The sequence below is a fragment of the Bipolaris sorokiniana genome (genome assembly GCF_000338995.1).
Source record: "Bipolaris sorokiniana ND90Pr unplaced genomic scaffold COCSAscaffold_18, whole genome shotgun sequence".
Taxonomy (NCBI): Eukaryota; Fungi; Ascomycota; class Dothideomycetes; order Pleosporales; family Pleosporaceae; genus Bipolaris; species Bipolaris sorokiniana.
Genome location: NW_006911912.1, coordinates 12,006 through 28,810, shown reverse-complemented (window position 1 = coordinate 28,810; position 16,805 = coordinate 12,006). Strand labels below are relative to the sequence as shown.

At 50.0% G+C, this 16,805-nt stretch overlaps 6 protein-coding genes across 6 annotated transcripts; 1 reads left to right on the top strand and 5 right to left on the bottom strand.

Moving 5' to 3' along the window:
• Positions 1-2,804: 2,804 nt before the first annotated feature.
• Positions 2,805-3,734, bottom strand: COCSADRAFT_128289 (uncharacterized protein). Its single transcript, XM_007707090.1, has 3 exons — positions 3,691-3,734; positions 3,524-3,641; positions 2,805-3,471 (listed from the first exon to the last, which is right to left on the bottom strand). Exons 1-3 carry the CDS (start codon positions 3,710-3,712, stop codon positions 3,183-3,185), a joined length of 429 nt encoding a protein of 142 aa, XP_007705280.1. The 5' UTR covers positions 3,713-3,734; the 3' UTR covers positions 2,805-3,182.
• Positions 3,735-3,861: 127 nt separating this feature from the next.
• Positions 3,862-6,707, top strand: COCSADRAFT_259462 (uncharacterized protein). Its single transcript, XM_007707089.1, has 3 exons — positions 3,862-4,469; positions 4,527-5,394; positions 6,313-6,707. The coding sequence occupies exons 1-3, from the start codon at positions 3,950-3,952 to the stop codon at positions 6,695-6,697; spliced, it is 1,773 nt and encodes a 590-aa protein (XP_007705279.1). The 5' UTR covers positions 3,862-3,949; the 3' UTR covers positions 6,698-6,707.
• On the bottom strand, positions 6,707-7,063 carry COCSADRAFT_259471 (uncharacterized protein). Its single transcript, XM_007707088.1, has one exon. The coding sequence runs from the start codon at positions 6,960-6,962 to the stop codon at positions 6,717-6,719; it is 246 nt and encodes an 81-aa protein (XP_007705278.1). The 5' UTR covers positions 6,963-7,063; the 3' UTR covers positions 6,707-6,716.
• A 5,838-nt stretch (positions 7,064-12,901) lies between these two features.
• On the bottom strand, positions 12,902-13,289 carry COCSADRAFT_259451 (uncharacterized protein). Its single transcript, XM_007707087.1, has one exon. It carries the CDS (start codon positions 13,245-13,247, stop codon positions 13,026-13,028), a length of 222 nt encoding a protein of 73 aa, XP_007705277.1. The 5' UTR covers positions 13,248-13,289; the 3' UTR covers positions 12,902-13,025.
• Positions 13,290-13,547: 258 nt separating this feature from the next.
• COCSADRAFT_259442 (uncharacterized protein) lies at positions 13,548-14,157 on the bottom strand. Its single transcript, XM_007707086.1, has one exon. The coding sequence runs from the start codon at positions 14,038-14,040 to the stop codon at positions 13,687-13,689; it is 354 nt and encodes a 117-aa protein (XP_007705276.1). The 5' UTR covers positions 14,041-14,157; the 3' UTR covers positions 13,548-13,686.
• Positions 14,158-14,274: 117 nt separating this feature from the next.
• Positions 14,275-16,049, bottom strand: COCSADRAFT_102727 (uncharacterized protein; the record flags this gene model as incomplete). The annotated part of the gene is made up of 3 exons (XM_007707085.1): positions 14,275-15,451; positions 15,503-15,524; positions 15,587-16,049. 3 exons carry the CDS (start codon positions 16,047-16,049, stop codon positions 14,275-14,277), a joined length of 1,662 nt encoding a protein of 553 aa, XP_007705275.1.
• Between the last annotated feature and the right edge of the window lie 756 nt (positions 16,050-16,805).

The following is a 16,805-nucleotide window of genomic DNA, read 5'->3' as shown; positions in this document are numbered from 1 at the left end:
TTTTTTGCATCTTGCATCTGAGGGAGGGGTGTTAGAGATAGATTGGCATGGTGTGGAGTTGTTTCATATCGTATGTCAGGAACTCGAGGCTAGTTTTTTTTTTTGAAAAAAAAGACAAATGGCATCCCGAGACTTGGTCTGTCATTTTCTTTTTGGTTTCTGCTGATTGAGCAAGAAGAATTCGTCTGATTAGTGATGGGCTTGGTATCAATGGCGGATCAAGGAGTTTTCCTCATCTTCTTTACTCCTTTCGCTGAGTTTTCCAAGTACGAATGCCAAGAATGAGGAACACGGTTTTTTGATTGCAGCGTTATCAACAAGAATGTATATGCTCGGTCCTCTTCATTCTCTCTTTCCTACACGTTGTCATTAACAGATTTTTTACTTAAAAGCCTGGTGCTGTACGTAAAAGTTGTAAACCTCCCCCTCCCTAAGAAGTAGTCTTTGCGCAAAGAATGACTGAAGTATGTGATTTAGCATTTTGATGAATTTGAACAAGAGATTTACTTCTAATTTTAGGCGTTTGGCTTGGCTGGGTCTTACTGAGGATGGTATGTAGCGTATATGTATTGAGAGATTTGTTGGATTGTGTGTATTTAACATCGCCTTCGCCCTTAAAATTCTTTTTGCTAAGAAGACTGTTGGGTGCTGTTTGATCAGTGTTTGTAGGTGAAAGTACTGCACGTTTGTCTTTCTCCCTTTTTTTGTCGAATTACAGGAGGTACAAAGATTGTTGGAGGTGAGGCTCCGACTGGTTGAAATGTACAGACGCTTTTGATTAAGGAGGGAGAAGAAGTTGATATTTTCGAATCATATTTTGGGAAGGGGTACGATAGCTATGAAGATAGCAACGAAGAATTGTACGCGTCCATTGACACTCTTGGTGGAAAACTGTTCTGCCAGGATACTAGGTTAGTCGTGTTGTTGTCTAGCCTATATGTAGATACAGTCCCCTAAGATAAGTGATTTACATGTTTTTCATACATTTAGATTCAGGCACAGTGTGAATTGCTACTATCTAAGATGGGTTTCGTGATATCTATTCTCCGTTCAACGAGATACTGAAAGTTCCAAAATCACACATGTTGCATTGGAGTAGATATTAATGCAAATTGTTAACTGATAATAATGTGTGCTAAAAACTTTCGTTATATTTTCGTGATGTGGTGGACATTCGTTCGGAGTGACAACTTCTTAGTTGAGAGTCTTCTCGCACTTCGAAGTATAATGCTATGCTCCAGCATGGTTTGGTACTGTAAATGACGTGTTTTGTTATGCTATCTCATCGAAGACTGAGATAAATTGGTATTTACTACTCAGAATTGAATTATTTGAACATGTCGAGCTGCTCTTCGCTCACTCTCTATACAGTCTCAGAGGTCAACGACTAACATCATAAGTTCAAGAAACCGTACCAGAATCCACACTCTTGCTAACCATTCCCAAAGATTGTTGTTCAATAGCGACACATTCTGTTCCTAGTGAGCTATAGCCAAACCTTCAATAGTCTCGGGGGGTTTCTTTTGCAAGTTATTATCAAGTTCCAGGTCGACACAACCCTCTACTTCCAAGTTTCGGCGATTTGTTATATCATCCTAGGAAATCTATCGTGACATCATTCCTGAACCTATAACTTGGGCGCGAGTATGTTGCTTGCAATGGAGTTATGTGTATATGTTGATTTGGAAGTGTATATCGTACGATTGTCCATAAAGGCGATGAGACTATCGGCTTCCGACATCGGCCAAGAGGGATCCAAAAACTTGGGTATCACTGTTCGGGAGCATGGTTCCGTATTCCCCCTTGTCTCTCCCTGTTGTCACATATTTCTATATCTCAACCCCTGCACAGTTGTATGACTACTCACAATCAAAATCAAGGATATTCAGTATATACTTCCTTCTCTGGCTTTGTTAATGCTCACAATAAATGATGATGTACTTTCATTCAATCACATGCATTAATATCTCATGCAAAACTTGTCGCCCTGACAATGTACTGAGTTGTGTCGACGGACATGGTATAACAATATCATAAGATGCAGCCATATTGCTCAAAAGCTAAATAATACACAATCCTCAATACCTGGGGTAACGCCGATAGATCTAGAGCGCTCTGTCCAACATGCTCCTCGTCTCGAAGTCTGGGGACCGATGGATCTACGGGACAATCTCGTCCCCGACTCCGAGACACATAGTTCCAAAGACGAAAACTTTGCTTACTGTTACATTGGTTAGGCCAGCCATTAAACGCGCAAGCCTCAGTCCGTTTCATAGCTGATCAGTGGGGACAAGACTTGCGCACGGCGTAATACCGGCCGTGTGAAACTTTCAGTTATGTATGACATATGCGCTTCGGACCGAAAGCCACAACACGACGCGGCCGGAGTTCCCGTAACAGGGGCATCGGCTCTCACTTCACTTTCGAGTCGATTTCTCTCGCCATACTTACCTGCTCGCCTTAGGGGGAAATTATGCGATATGGACGCTGATTCGCTGTTATGACTAGGAGGAGAGAAGGATCATACCCTGGAGCGTCTTGACATGTATACACTGGGACAATGGTCTGACGGCGAGTCACATCTGTAAGGAAAACGAGTCGTATCGTTCTCTGTCGTTATGGTCACGGGGTCTAACTACATACCTTGCTTTGCTGACAAGGGCAAGGGGAAAAGACTCAAATGACATGGCTCGGGGCACAAACTGAGGACAAGGTGTATAGAAAGTCCGGATTGAAACTATATCTGCTGCTTGTTTTGCTCTCTTATGCTAGTATACAAGCATTTTCTCAAGATTGAATGAGAACCCCCGCAAACCTTATTAGGACCCTCTTTCACGAATAACCACAGGTTTTATATTCCTCAGAAGACGGTCCGAAAATGTATTTTATCCTATTGGAAGAATATCCTTCAATGCTGTAGTACTTTTTGGGAGATCATTGCGCGGCATTGCGGAAGCAAAACCTATTCTACTTTTACGTTGTAGGGGTGATCACGAAGAACAGCTCCCCAGTCCGTTGTGCGGTCATAGAGAGATAATATGTGACTTTATCGAGAATCTGCTGACAGTTGATCGGCCGGCTATGCATGCAACACGGGACGAGTTTACAATATCGGTCGAGTTCCACGATGATCTGGACTCCAAGTAATAGTTCTGGTAATAATGAATGTGAAGCAGAGGCATCTACGCTGGCAATTTCCCGCCAGTAGATTCCACCACAGAGGTAACGTCTTCTTTGAGCTCTGGGATAGCATTCGAGACTTGCCAGGCTAATTGCTCTTGCAACATACGGTATGCATCGATGCGGCCGTTCAGCATCTGATTCATCCGCTGCACAGTTTCCACAAACTCGCGAGTGAAAATATCAGGGTTCCTGGAGTTCTCGACATAGGACATGACTTCAGGTGGTATATCGATTTGTACAGAAGGTGCAGTCCTCGATAACTTTACTAAGTTTTGCACCAGCGACTGGCTGTATACGCGTCAGCTACACATAAGTTCAAGTTACAGAACTCTTCACGCACATCTCACGCTTCATAGCCTCTTGTGTCGTGTTGCCATGGTGATCATATGCTTGTACAATAAGATTGTAGAGGTTTTGAACAATGTCTTTCAGTTGCGCTTCGACCTCGACTATCACCGCTAAGAAGAGCATGAGCATATTGAACCAGTAGTATGCTTGGCTACCTACAATCTGAATTTGGGGTTGTCATGTTGATGTTGACCGTGAAGGTTGTGAATGAGCGTTGGCGCGTGACAACGTGACGACGTGACACATAGGTTGGAGGTGCCAAGCTTCGGCTAGACTTACCAGCCTTGATGATCAGCTAGCGTCATAGCTCACTTTACATTCACCTTTCAACAACGACCTTCACCTCGACCGCACAGCAAACCTTCGTCACGTATTAAAAGATTTGCTGAGTGTAGGCAATAATGAGAATCTTCCTACGATGGCGGAGAGCATGATCCAGGATTCCGATGTCCCTCTTTCGCAGCCACCAAGCCTTCGGGCCTCAGCACCACCTACTCCAGGAACTACAGGGAGCAACCTCCATAATCATCTTCGTGCCACAAGCCCAAATCGACTAGCTGATTCTCAGAAGCTTCGGTTAGATCCTACCTCGGACAAAGCGACTGCAGCGTTTATTCGACGTACGCTGTGCTCCCACAATGTGCTACTTGGCAACGGTGAGAAAGGACGCAGTACACCGCGGCCGATTGAAGATGTGCTACCTCCCTTGACAAGCTCAAATGCGGTCGATCTTCAGTTATACGGAGTCATTTCTGTGATCATCAAGGAGTTTGTACAGACGTGGTACTCAAAGATCACTCCAGACCAAGTATTTGTCAATGAAGTGATTCAGATCATTGCTCATTGTACCAGAGGTCTTGAGCAGCGCTTACGAAAAGTCGATTTGGAATCACTGTTGCTAGACGAGATCCCTGAGTTACTTGAGTCCCATCTAAGGTGTAGGTGATTCCGATCCTGGACTATTGCATGAAGTGTGTCTGACACTCTGTGGCTAGCCTTTCGCATAGCGAAGCGACAAGCCACCTCGTACGATTCACTAATATCAGACCCGCGTACAATCTACCATACGCTCCACCCGCACCCTGCACTCTCGCCTGTTCCAACGGATATGATTCCGGCCTCAGTTGTTGAACAACGGGAAAGTGAATCAGCATGGCGTCAACTGCTTGTTCACGGCGTATTGGCTCTACTTCTACCCACTGAGGATCTAGAGAATGGATGTCTTCGCGCACTAGTTGCCGAGATCTTTGCGGAAATGATCCTCGGAAACGGCATTAGCGGGAAAGCCTGTGAGGGCTGGGTATTATGGGAGGGTATTACAAGAATAGCTGAAGTGCTACAGACGGACGCTACGAAAGAGAAGGACTCCCAATCAGAAGGTTCTAATGGAGAGCAATCACTGACCCGTCTGGAACGCTACGGGCTTTTGCCGCATGAAGGGACGGAAGCTATATCGACAGAGCGATTGGACGCTGAACAGCAGCGCCCTAGGCACTCGCTAGCATCGACGGTGGGACTTTTCTGGGCTGTTGTCCAATATGCATTCATGGCGTTTACTGCGGCGCGCGCAGTGATCTTGTGTATTGCGACATCATCTTCTCTCCCGTCGAGATATGTCACAAGCGAGCAGTCATCGGGCCAAGCGCTTGGCCAATTACAAATGCCGCAAACAGAAACGACGACGTCAAGGCGCCCGTTGGGTGCCAAACGGCCCGTAGTGAGTATGGCGCTGTGGAGCTGTGCAGCACAGGTTGTTGAATTAGATAGCCGCATGCCTTGGCTGTCAGGTTTCACTTCAATGCTCCATCGTGGAGCCTTGGTCGGTCCAGGCAGGGTGGGTGAGACGGATGGTGTGTTGGACAGGTGAGTTACGATAATATCTTCTTTTTCCTCTCGATGCCGTGGTTGGCCAGTGGTCGGGGTGGTGCTGGTCCGTGCGACACAGGGCGAGATAGCTCCGCATGCGATTTCGGTCACTTGACTTGGCTTCAGCGAATGCGACGGCCCGCAGGCTCACACACCGGAGTATCCTTGCCGTGGCGCATTGTCTCATGCAAGCCTCAGCACCCGTTCCGGGCGGCAACTCGACACGTTTTGGACATCGCGACTTGGCACTTTTGGCCCCTCACTTTTGCCAAACACCACCGCGCAACGCACGATGCTTGCAAATGGGCCCAGACAAGTCTGCAGCGCGACTTTCCGTCAGCCAACAGGACAACATGGGAGCCTACAAAGGGTCTGCAGACCCTAGGCCGTCTCACCGATCGTTCTCCTCACGCCTGCCCGTACTGAGTGTGGGTTCCGGCATTGGTCAAAAAAGATCCCGACCATGCCACCATGACCGGCGCCAGCTGACATCGCCTCGAAATTCCGTCTTTGCATCTTAGCGGCCTGCAACTCGAGTGCCATCGCCTTGCCGTACTGGCAAGCATGCGCTTCGCTCGTCCGATGCATTGAAGCATTCGACGAATAGCCCAGAACCCGACCTTTTGGGTGCGGCTTGAGCTGACTGCGACTGCTTGAGTTGCGCTCTTGTACAACCAGTCAATTTCGATTGACATGGGCATTCGCCTCACTTTGTGAACCACATCAATATCCCTCTCCACCTTCGCTCGACCCATTGGCTCTATGCGCCTGGTCTCCGTCATATTCAACCACCAGCTACCTGTCCCGCGGCCTAGGTTGTCCATCGAGGCCGATACACACATTTGTCCTGTTCCCGCACCAATTGCCTTCATATGTCTCCATCGTATTGCGGACACTAACCACGAGCATCTGCAGATTTCTCTCCAACACTATACGCACCAGGATCTTGAACCCCGCTTTCCTACCAGTGGCGCTTCGCACCTTTCGTGCTACCATTTTCCCCAATAACACGCTTGGGCCTCCACGCCAAATGCCAACGGACGAAGAGATCAAGACGATCAAGCACTGTTGTGCCGCTACACTCCTCAATCTAGTCCCAGCTAAGGTAGCAGCAACTTTCTTTGCGAGCGATGAGTGCGAGTCTCAGACTCAGCAAATCGAAGACGTTCTAGGCTGTCTCGATGACACGTATCTCAACAAGCACCTGATTTTCCAGATTGTGGAATTGATTGTCCTGCGTCTATTCCCGGAATTAGGGGAGCAAAGCGTAAAGGATCTTTTGGAAGAGCGTATCAGCTGAGACAATGGCATTTTCACCGTCATGAATTCGCAACTGAAGTTGAAGACCCGCTCTTCTGTTGCCAGGCGCCGAACAAAGTCTCACCGCTCAGTGTGTGCGAACCGCTGGGCGCGGCCCGTCGCGCGCTTGTCACTGCTTCTACCTTGTCCAGGTGACCGCTAGATTCATGACTTGGGTTCCTGGTCGCATACATGCTTCCTCTGCAGGTCTTTCCTCGTATGGGCGCAACAACAGCGACAACCGCAACTACATGATGTACTGTCATGTATTACCAACTCACCGCGCATCCCGTAGTGAGACGTAGTAAATACACCGCTGCTCCTTGTAAAGAGGGGGTTTGGCCAATCAAAAAATTCATCCGCAAAAAATTGTTGAGGCACATGGCGTCCAAACTGCGGGCTGGCTGCATGCAGCGGCGACCACCTGACTATTCAGGCTATTGCCGAACGGAAACTACGAGAAGTGTATTACGAGATACCCCACAGTATTACCCTAACCTCGAACCAATCTCGAGCAAAGTTACCCTCCATTACGTCTGCTGCAAAGCGGATGTTAGGAGATATCGTCATGTAGCAGGGGAACAGCAGTCTAGTGCACGTGTATGAACAGCGCTTGGACAGCCCATATCTCAGCCGCTCGGGGAGCGCGACGGTCCGTGTCAGTTCGACAACTGCGCGGGGATAAATCAATCGCATACAACCGGCAGCCCTAAGAAATCGATATTGGACGGTAAACGATACGGTATGGCAACAGAGACGGTCTCTGCTATGCCTTTGTTCAATCGGACCAGCCTGCCTACCTTGAATATACATTCACGTGCCAAAGTTGGCTTGTCGCAGTCCCACTCCTCCTTGCATTGAAGCCCCACAGCACGACATGTATCTGATAGCGGGTCTGGTTCGCGGTGCTATCGTGAACCATCGCTCGCCGCGGAGCATTTATGTCGCCACCAGTCTTTCCTCGACTATTTCTAGCGAATTCAAGCGGTTTCAATTCCAAACACATGAAATTTCTACTCCCGATCAAGTTCCAAATATGCAATTGCTACAACCTGTTTTGGCTGAAGCCACGGTGGACTGTAAAGCTCTGGGTTTCGAAAAAACTACCCCGCATGCGCTTGAGTACAGGCCTTAATCGACAATTACCTATCGCTCTCGCCGGGGTTACAGCACAGCTGTACCTGACAAGTCGTACCTGGAGAGCCTGATGGTGTGATCATACTGTTTCAAGGCATTGGTGTCCGGTTGGGCAGCAGTTGCGCGGAGGCCGTGGTGGCCGTGATGGCCGGGGCTGCCTCCTCTTGCGGCGCAGCTCTGCATCTTGAGGCTTTCACCCTTTCTAATCCTATCGTATAACGCGCGCGCGTTGAGGGCGCGTGCGTAGGATTCAGGTCTGCACATGCCCGCTTTTCTACATGTCTTTGTCGGCGAAACTTACATGTTGACTGACTCGGTGCTCAAGGATAATCGTTGAAACGTTGATCCTTTGAACTCCCGAGGCAGACAGGGAAGCCTGTTTCGGCAGCACGTTGTGAAGCCGCGCGATGCGCACTATGGAAAGAGCCACGACCCTGGAGGCGCTCACTATCTCAGGATTTCGCGAGATGCAACGTCGCCCGTCCCTGAGTGGCGTTTGGGCCAGGGATGTCTAGTAAAGACCAGCAACCCTTCTTTTTGCACGGCCCTAGCGTCGTGAACACTCCAGCATCTACCATGCTCTCTCTCGCTAACCGATTGGTGATCAAGGGGCGTAATGGGCAGCAACGCTTCTCTCTCAACCCATGTTTCAACGGTTAAACAGCTTGAAAAGCCACTTGAAGACGGAAGCGGGGAAGTTGACTCGGGAAATGCAAAACATCACCCGTAGCGGGCAATTACTGTTTGCGGAATCGAAGCCTCGCCACCCTTTGTGGGGTGGGTATGAGGTTCCAATAGTGCGGCGTACGGCAGACTTACAGCAGCCACTTCGGATGAAACAAGCAGCTACGGCATTGCTAGTCGTACGCCTCACTCAATAATGAGGCAGAATATTAGATGATGAGCGAGGGATGAGCTGTTCGCTTGCAGTGTATCGTATGATAGCAGTCGGCGTCTAAGTGACAACGGGAGATGAGCATGACGCACATTCTGTCAATGCAAATCTTGCTGCTAGTTCGCCACATGATAGCGAGTCATGTTTTCTGCTCGACGTGAGTTGCACTTGCAAGACCAGTTCATGCAAAATTGGCTGGTTAGCGACTGAGTGGTATTCTCTAGGTAACCGGAGAACAGACCTGACAGGGAGTGCAAGGCGGCATGGACACGTCAACCACTGACGCATGGGTAACACTGTCATTTCTATATGGAACAGTAATGCACACTGCGTATGCAATGCGTAGATGCCGTTGCGAGATTTCTGCCATTCAGATTGATCCTATTCTGCCGCCAATTCCACAGCTAGCAATCTGTGTCTTATCGGCCACACGTGACACGACCACTCGGCGCACTCTGAGAATTATGTGAATGTGACTTTGTACGTGGCTGAGAGCAGTCCAGAAGCTTGTCCGTGTTACGCGCATGTGCCAAAACTGCCATCAACATGTCACCCGAGAGCCCAAAAAAATCCAGATGCCGGGATACTGTTGCTCCAAGAAATTCTGCTTGTCAGCCTGGTTCCGCGCGCAAACCCCCCTCTTCGGCCTCCCCATGCTACGTTGCACAGCATAGAAAGCTGGTCACGTGGGTGCCGCTAGTACAACGCAGGTACCACGACGTGAAGAGAAAAGGAGCCAACGAGAACATGGCAATTGTGAAGTTTTGCCCATCTGGTATTGTTCCCTGAACCAATTCTTGCCAGCGCATTGTGCATTGTGGATTGCGCGTTCGACCGCCCATCTAGACCCCACTGTGTGTGCGGGGGAGCCGCCTAAACTCGGAAAGAACATGCTTTTTTATCTTTAACTTTTGTTTTTGCGCAACAGGCTTTATTGGCTGTTGTGGCGCAAAGCCGAAGCGACATCTTCTTGTTGTAGATCAAGAAAGAATAGGCTATCCCAGCCGTGTACGTTTGTGTGTGTGTGTGTGTGTGTGTGTGGAGAATGAAGCACGGTAATTGAACGTTTTTTTTTTTGCTTTGCACCTTGTGTAATGGCACGTTTTGTCAAACGACTTTTTCATTTTATTATCTTTTTTGGTTCCAGCTATTCGTATGCGATTTTCTTTTCACCCGAGGCACCCAAACGCGTTCATTCGTATTCGCCTAGTAGCCTTCTTTTTTCTTTCTGATTCCCCTTTGGCGCTTGCAAGTGCAAGCGCGCCGAATTCGATCATCGAGGGGCTTGATCTTGCATGCGCATCGCGAGGACGCGGAGTCGGGGACGCGGAGTCGGGGACGGCGCCTAGTAGCATCGAGATCTCTACGTACATAGATATAAGGGCCGAAGAGTGCATCTCCACTTGCGCGCGACGGAAGAGTCAAGAGTAGATACGTAGATACGTAGATGTGTGGATATGTAATTATGCATACTTTTGTGAAGTGCAGAACTGGGCCCTCGGCCGTTATGACAGGTGCGTAAGACAAGTAGCGTCATCCATGTTGCACATGCAGACTGTCAGGTCGACCCGCGCGCCGCGGTCTCGCGCCTCGGTACGTGGAGCGAGAGAAGAAAAAGAAGGTCAAGGAGAAAACGCTGTATTATGACGAAATGAAGAAAAAGTGCTCGTATTTCCTCCTACTACTGAACCTTGCACGCGACTGCATGATACTAGTTGAAGACTGCATTCTGATATGTACTATCTACTATGTACTACTGCTTCAAAGAACGCAAGGAAAATAGACGCCTCATACACTGCATCGATCCTTCTTCTACTGTAAAACAAGGCAATCCATATCCCCATTTCACACAAAGCCCCACTCACAAATACTAGCAAGGAAAGCAAGAAAGCAAGAAAGCAAAGCAAGTAAAAAGATTCCTAGGTACTTGCGAATACGAAGCGCAGTACAGACAGTCAGCCCCGTACCTATCTTACTCAACCTACAGTCCCCACAGTACCTACATACCATGCCCAGTACCCACACCCACCCGCGTAACTGGGAACACCACAAAAAAAGGGGCCAAAAGCAAAGATTGCCCATCACTATGCCGAAATGGATGCCGAATGCGGCCATGTGTAGTCTGAGCGGAAGGGCCGGGTTGTGGGGATTTTGTGACTTGCTTTTTCCTTCGCCATGTTGCTCAGGTTAGGTGCATCTTCGGGGGCTTGATCGCATGTTGCTTTTGGTAAAACGTCTTTTTTTTCTGGAGCTATTTCCCTTCATTTCCGTTTTCAGCTTTCCGTTTTAGAAGCTTTATTCGGGATCCGAAGGGGGGAAGAAGGGGGGGGGGGGACAGTTCGGCGAATTTAAAAGTAAATCTCAAAGAAAAAAGATGACTCGCTTGGTGTTAAGTACAGATCATCTAGCTTTTTTGCGCCATCGCCCAAACCAGCAGTACATGTACATCTTTACCAAGCAAAAATGTCCCAAGGTGGAATATATGAGGTTTTTGCAGTGAAGAAAAAAACAACGCCAGCAACTTGCAGTAAACAGAAAAGCGAAAAGATTTAGCTGGTTTCGGCAAAACGGGCTACCTGCATTAGTAGACCATGTTTTCTTTCTTTTTCTTGCTTCCTTTTTTGCTTTTTTTTTTTTCCAACAACCACGCTCCTTAAGCTCCGAAGCGAAATGTACGGCAGATAGAGTAGCAGAAGCAAAAGCTAAGAATGGAAGCGAACGCGTTTTACTTGTGAGGAAAAGAAAGAAAGAAAGACATGCAACATGCAACATGCAACACGCTACATGTGTAAAAGTCATACTTACTACAAGCTTAATACTATACCCTATCCTATAACGTACAATGCCAAACTAAGTAAAACCTGTCACTCGGGGGGGGTAGATCTTGATTTCCGCCCCCCTTCCCCTCGCCCCCACTCTCGGCATATATATTCAAATAGCTACACATCATTTCTCGGCGGCCGAGAAAAAGAGAGAAAGAATGGGGAAGGGGCGCGAAAGGGAGCAGGGTGTTCGATAATAGTAAAAAAAAACACCCCCCACGACTCGCGTTGATGGATCACTATTTACTATAGCCTTTTTTTGAACCTCAGCAAAGCCCAAAACAGAGCCGATCTGACACAAGAGACAAGACGAGCAACAAATGCTGCATCCCACCCAAAACGGTCGCGCGCACAAACCCCACCCGTCCCAATCCGTCGCAACACACACATGCACACACATGCACACACAGACACACGCCCATCCGTGCGTCCGCAGCGCCCCCCCACCCCGTCCGTCTGTTGTCGTCGTCGCCCCTACGCATAGACGACCCTGATTCCCCTTTGCCTAGTAGTGATCATGATTCGCTACATACTCTGCCCCCACTCCCCTTCACCTCACAATCTCCCCTTTGCAACACTATTCTTACCTTACCTTTACCGATTTACCCTTCCTTCCTTCCTTCCTCGCTCCTCCTCCTAACCCCCAAAAAAAAGAAACGCACACACCGCTCTCCGTTCCCAACGGGCGCCAGTGCTTTCCCCGTGGCTTGAACTAACAAGCGAGCGAGCTGCGCCAAAAAAAGCAAATAACAAGATGGGAAACCCGCTTCTGGGCAGCCCTTTTATTTTTTGACTTTTTGCGCGTTTGCTGGTGCTGGCTGCGGCTTTGCCCGCCCTGCCCGCTTAGCTCCCCCGTGTTGTCTCGAACGTGCTATTCGGGGAGCCGGGAAGGAAGGAAAAGGCGCGCCGCCTCTTTGTGTTACTCTACATACCGATAACTAACGTACGTACGTACGTGCCGTCAAACAAGCCCGAGAAAAGCAAAAAGGGCGTTGTGAAAAAATCTTTCTTGAACTCTAATTCTTCTTGCTCTTGCCGTGTCGTTGCGTGTCTGAAACCAAGGGGCAACAAGACAAAGTGTTCTAGATGAGATGGGGGAAAGGGGGAGGACGGGAACAACATGTCATTGTTGAGACAAACGACGTAGCTGATTTGAGATGTGTACAAGTTTCCTTTCTTCGTCTCGTCTTCGCTTGTCTGTTTGAGAGCGATGTCATGGACGTACATCACGCCAGGGGCCTGATATGTTTGAGAATGGAGAAAAGGTGTGTGTGTGGGTTTGGGCTGTCGTCATCTGTGTCGCTTGTAATTATAGAAGTAAAGTAGCTTCTGTCTCGGTTCTCGCTGTTCGTTCCCCCCTCGTCAAGGGTATGTTCGGCAAATGTGTGAGTGGGTAATCTCGTTTCTTGTTTCCTTTCTTCTCTTTTCGCCTTTTGTCTCGGGGGTTGGAAAAGAAGAAAAGGCAGGGCAATGTGTTAGGAGTGAGGAGGGTCAGTGCTTCGGGACCAGGGGTTTGTAGCTGCTGCTGCCAACGGCGGAGGAAAGAGAAGGGCAAAAAAGAGCCGCCTGATACCCCCCATTGGCCTATTTGAACGGCCACTTGCAGTGTACACTAGGGATGGATAGACACGCCCACGTTGAGGGGAGCCTTCGGGATGGACTTGCTCAGTGTGGCTAATCTCCGGCACGATCAACATACAGGTAGGTACCTTTACGTGGATGTTTTGCTACCTTGCGCCCATCCCTTGTGCAAACGGGGGGCCCTGCGTGCGTGCGCGGGCGGTCGAGGTGGCCGGAAGGCGCACGGACTTGTAGAGACCGAGCGGCAAGTACCATCTGTTCACAAGCGCAGGCTCGTACGTATGGCGATCAGTCGAGTGCGCCAGTGCGCCAGTGTGTCAGTGCTCTGCTCCCGCACCAAACACCCCAGCGCTGCCGACTAAGGATTAAGGTCAAGGAAAATGACTAGCAGTTAAGGACAACAGGCACAATCGTACGCGGTCGTACTAAGCATTAATAACATTTCAAAGCATAAAACAACCCTTACATTCGGCCAGTAGGCTCGGCAAGGGGGTTGAGCAACTGTATCGAGCCACTTATGGGTCACAACGACGTGTACGAAACCCTTTGCTCCCTTCACACTCTGTTACTCCAAACTATAATGTCGCCATACCAAGCAAATATGAAATCAATAATGGAGACACTAAGGTAACGTGTACAGGTTAATGGCCCGCGCGAGCGGTTACAATCTTCTTTTGCTAAAGGAATGAGTCGGAAATTGGGCTGTGTGCCAGTGTGCTGCTGTTGCGCGCTGCCAAAGTGGGGGTATAGTGGTTCGTCGAGCGATACGAAAATGAGAAAAATAACAAGCCAGACAGACAATAGAAAGCACGTAGTAAAAGAGAGAGAGAGAGAGAGAGAGAGAATAAGTTGAAAAAAAGAAAAGAAAAAGAAGAATGCTAATAATGCGGAGATGAAAATGCAGTGCATCAGAGTAACAGAAGGAAAAAAATCAAAAAGAAAAAGAGTGGCTCCAATGAGCAATGTTAGTCGTTTGGGCAGGGTGCATCGAAAACCCTTGGCTTCATGATCCAGGAGCCTTTACAATCCTGCCATCCTGAAACCAAGCGAATCGACAAAAGCCGTTCCACGGAATAAAGTAAATCATAGGCGCATTAAGAGCGCACAGGGCCAGACATGATACCGAGTGACGCAGCCGCCTCATTAGTGGATCGCGTCGATGCTCTCAAGCTTGCTGGTGGCAAAGTTGGACTCTGACACCCGTCGCATGTCAGAGGACAAGCCCTCGGAGTCGCGCTTGATTCGCAGCTTCTCCATGAGCTTGCCAATTGTAACGTATTCTTGTGGCTCCACCACGAAACCTGCGTTTTGCGACTGGAAGAAGCTCATGACGAGCTCCAGGGCCCGCGCTGCTTCCTCTTGCGATGGTGTCATGGACAACGAGTCGGTACATGACGAGCACTTGTCGTCCGCTTGGCCCGACGTAGCCGGTAGGGGAGGGGGTTGCATCGAGTTGGGCAGTTGTGTAGGCGATAGTGACATGGATTCGTCAATGGCGGGTAGAGTGCCAGGCATATCCGCCATGGGCGAGTCGAGTGTGCCGCTACTGACGTACTTTGGAGTCAATGCATCTGAGGAGCCCGGGGGTGACATGTATTGCTCCACGCCCACAAGCATGGGGAAGGTCTGGCTTCGCGGCCGCTGAAAGTTGCCTGACCCGGGCTGTCCGTTGGCAGGCTGGCGATTCGCCATGAATGGGTTGTTCTGTCCACAGGCCGAGTCTGGTGTGAAGAATGGCGACGAGAGCGATGTAGGACTTGTGGGGCCGCCTGAAAAGGTCGAGGGTGCATTGTCTGTGAAGACGCTCGACAGTGAAGTACTACTCTGGGAATGGAAGGGCCTGCGGTGGTTTCCAAAGTCATATGTGTCTGGGCTTTCGGTCTTTAGGTTCTCTTCGCTCTTCTTAGTCTTCATGGTTGTAGTGGCTGGTGATACTCCACCTGGCGAAGTTGGTGAGATGGCGCTGGGAGTATGCGCGTTGGACGGCGGATTCGAAGTTCCCTCGGACTCTTCTGCTATGGAACCCTTTCTTGACTTTGCACCCATGAGGTGATTCTTTTGCTTGAATTTTTCCAGCCAGCTGGTGCTGTTGGCCTTGAGGTGGCTGTCCGAGTTGCCGACTGTCTGTGCAAAGAAGCGTGCCTTGTCGCGGATAATGGCATCCGATAGCGGTAGGCCCTGCCTTTGGTGGTTTCTCGCCCAATTTGAAAGTGCACGCTCAATGTCGGGAAACTTGCCCTTTGATCTTTTGATGGGCGATCGGCTGCCATCATCTTGGTAGAGGTACTTTTCTTTTTGGCGCAAGACTTTGGAAACGGTACTACACAGCTGTTAGCAGGGCGGAAAATGCACAAGGCAAATGCAGTTGTACCTTCGCTCTACGCCAAACATTGCTAGATTAACGTCAGTGATGCACTGAGGGAAACACAGGCTGGGGCTCATGGGCTGGGCGTACCTCCAATTTCCGTTTGCTTGACTGTGGGGTTGTCCTCGTGGTACTGGCACATGCGCCTGCGGTCTGCGTCTGTAAGGGTCTTTCGAGGCGTGGATGAAGTGCGGGACTGGGTTGAAGTGGCGGAGACTGGGGTTGCTGAAGCGGGTGTAATGGGGGGAGGTGCCGAAGGGAAGAGCGGAGCCTGATATGTCGACTGGCTGGTGAGCATGCTGGGCCATTGCGGCATCTGGGGCATGATCAGGGGCTGCAACTGAGGGTGTGTGTTTCTCGGAGTCTGGTGGGCTTGGTGGGGAGGGTGCATGCTAGTGGCATAGATGGGTTCCATGGGAAGGGGCGGATAGGTTGCGAAGCCATTGTAGTCCTGGACAGGCGACTGGTGGTGGGGATTGTAGGGAGCATCTGGGCGCCAGGCCGAATGTTGGTCCTCAAAGGGCTCCTGGTGGAGGTGATGGTCGTGATCCATGTGCAGTTGACTCATGACGATCTGTTCGAAGGGAATGGATTATTGCAGGCGGGATGGGGGCACAAGCGTGGGAGCAAGTGTCCGTGTTATACAGAGGTCAGAGGAAGCAGAGGGCTTGAGGCATATGCATCTAGGGCGTGGGGAGAGTTGTGGTAGTAGTAGTAGTAGTGGTGGTGGTGTAGCGAGGGCGTGCATGCATGGGACGCGGATGGGATGGGTGGGTATGTAGTATGTAGTATGAGTGGATGGGTGGGAATAGGTATGTATGTATGTATGTATGTATGTATGTACAGCAGGTAGGTACAAGGCGGGTGGAGAGGATGGCTGATGGCTGATGGGGCGAGGGTTGCAGGGAAGGGCTGGCGCGTACTTGAGGACAAGTCTGGGGACGGTGGTGGTCGCAGGGCCCTGGGCGGTGCCATGCGGGCGCGGCCTACCGCAGCTGGCGGGAGAGGACGCCCTGTTTGTTTCGAGCCCAAGGTTGCCGGCAAGCCTGGCGGCCTGGCGTGTGCACACACAGACACAGACGCACACACACAGACCCTAACACCCACATCCACCACATCCACATGCACCCACACCCTATCCCCAAATCCCTGTCGCCGTCCCGGCCAAGCGACGAGCTGCAACGTTGGGCTTAGCGCGTGCGGGTCTCTCATCGCGGATGCGCCCCTAGGAAAACGCGGGCCAGAGTTATGCGGCCGCCGGGGCTAGCTCGCCGGTGCATGCCTCGACCGCGACCATGTCAGTAGTGTA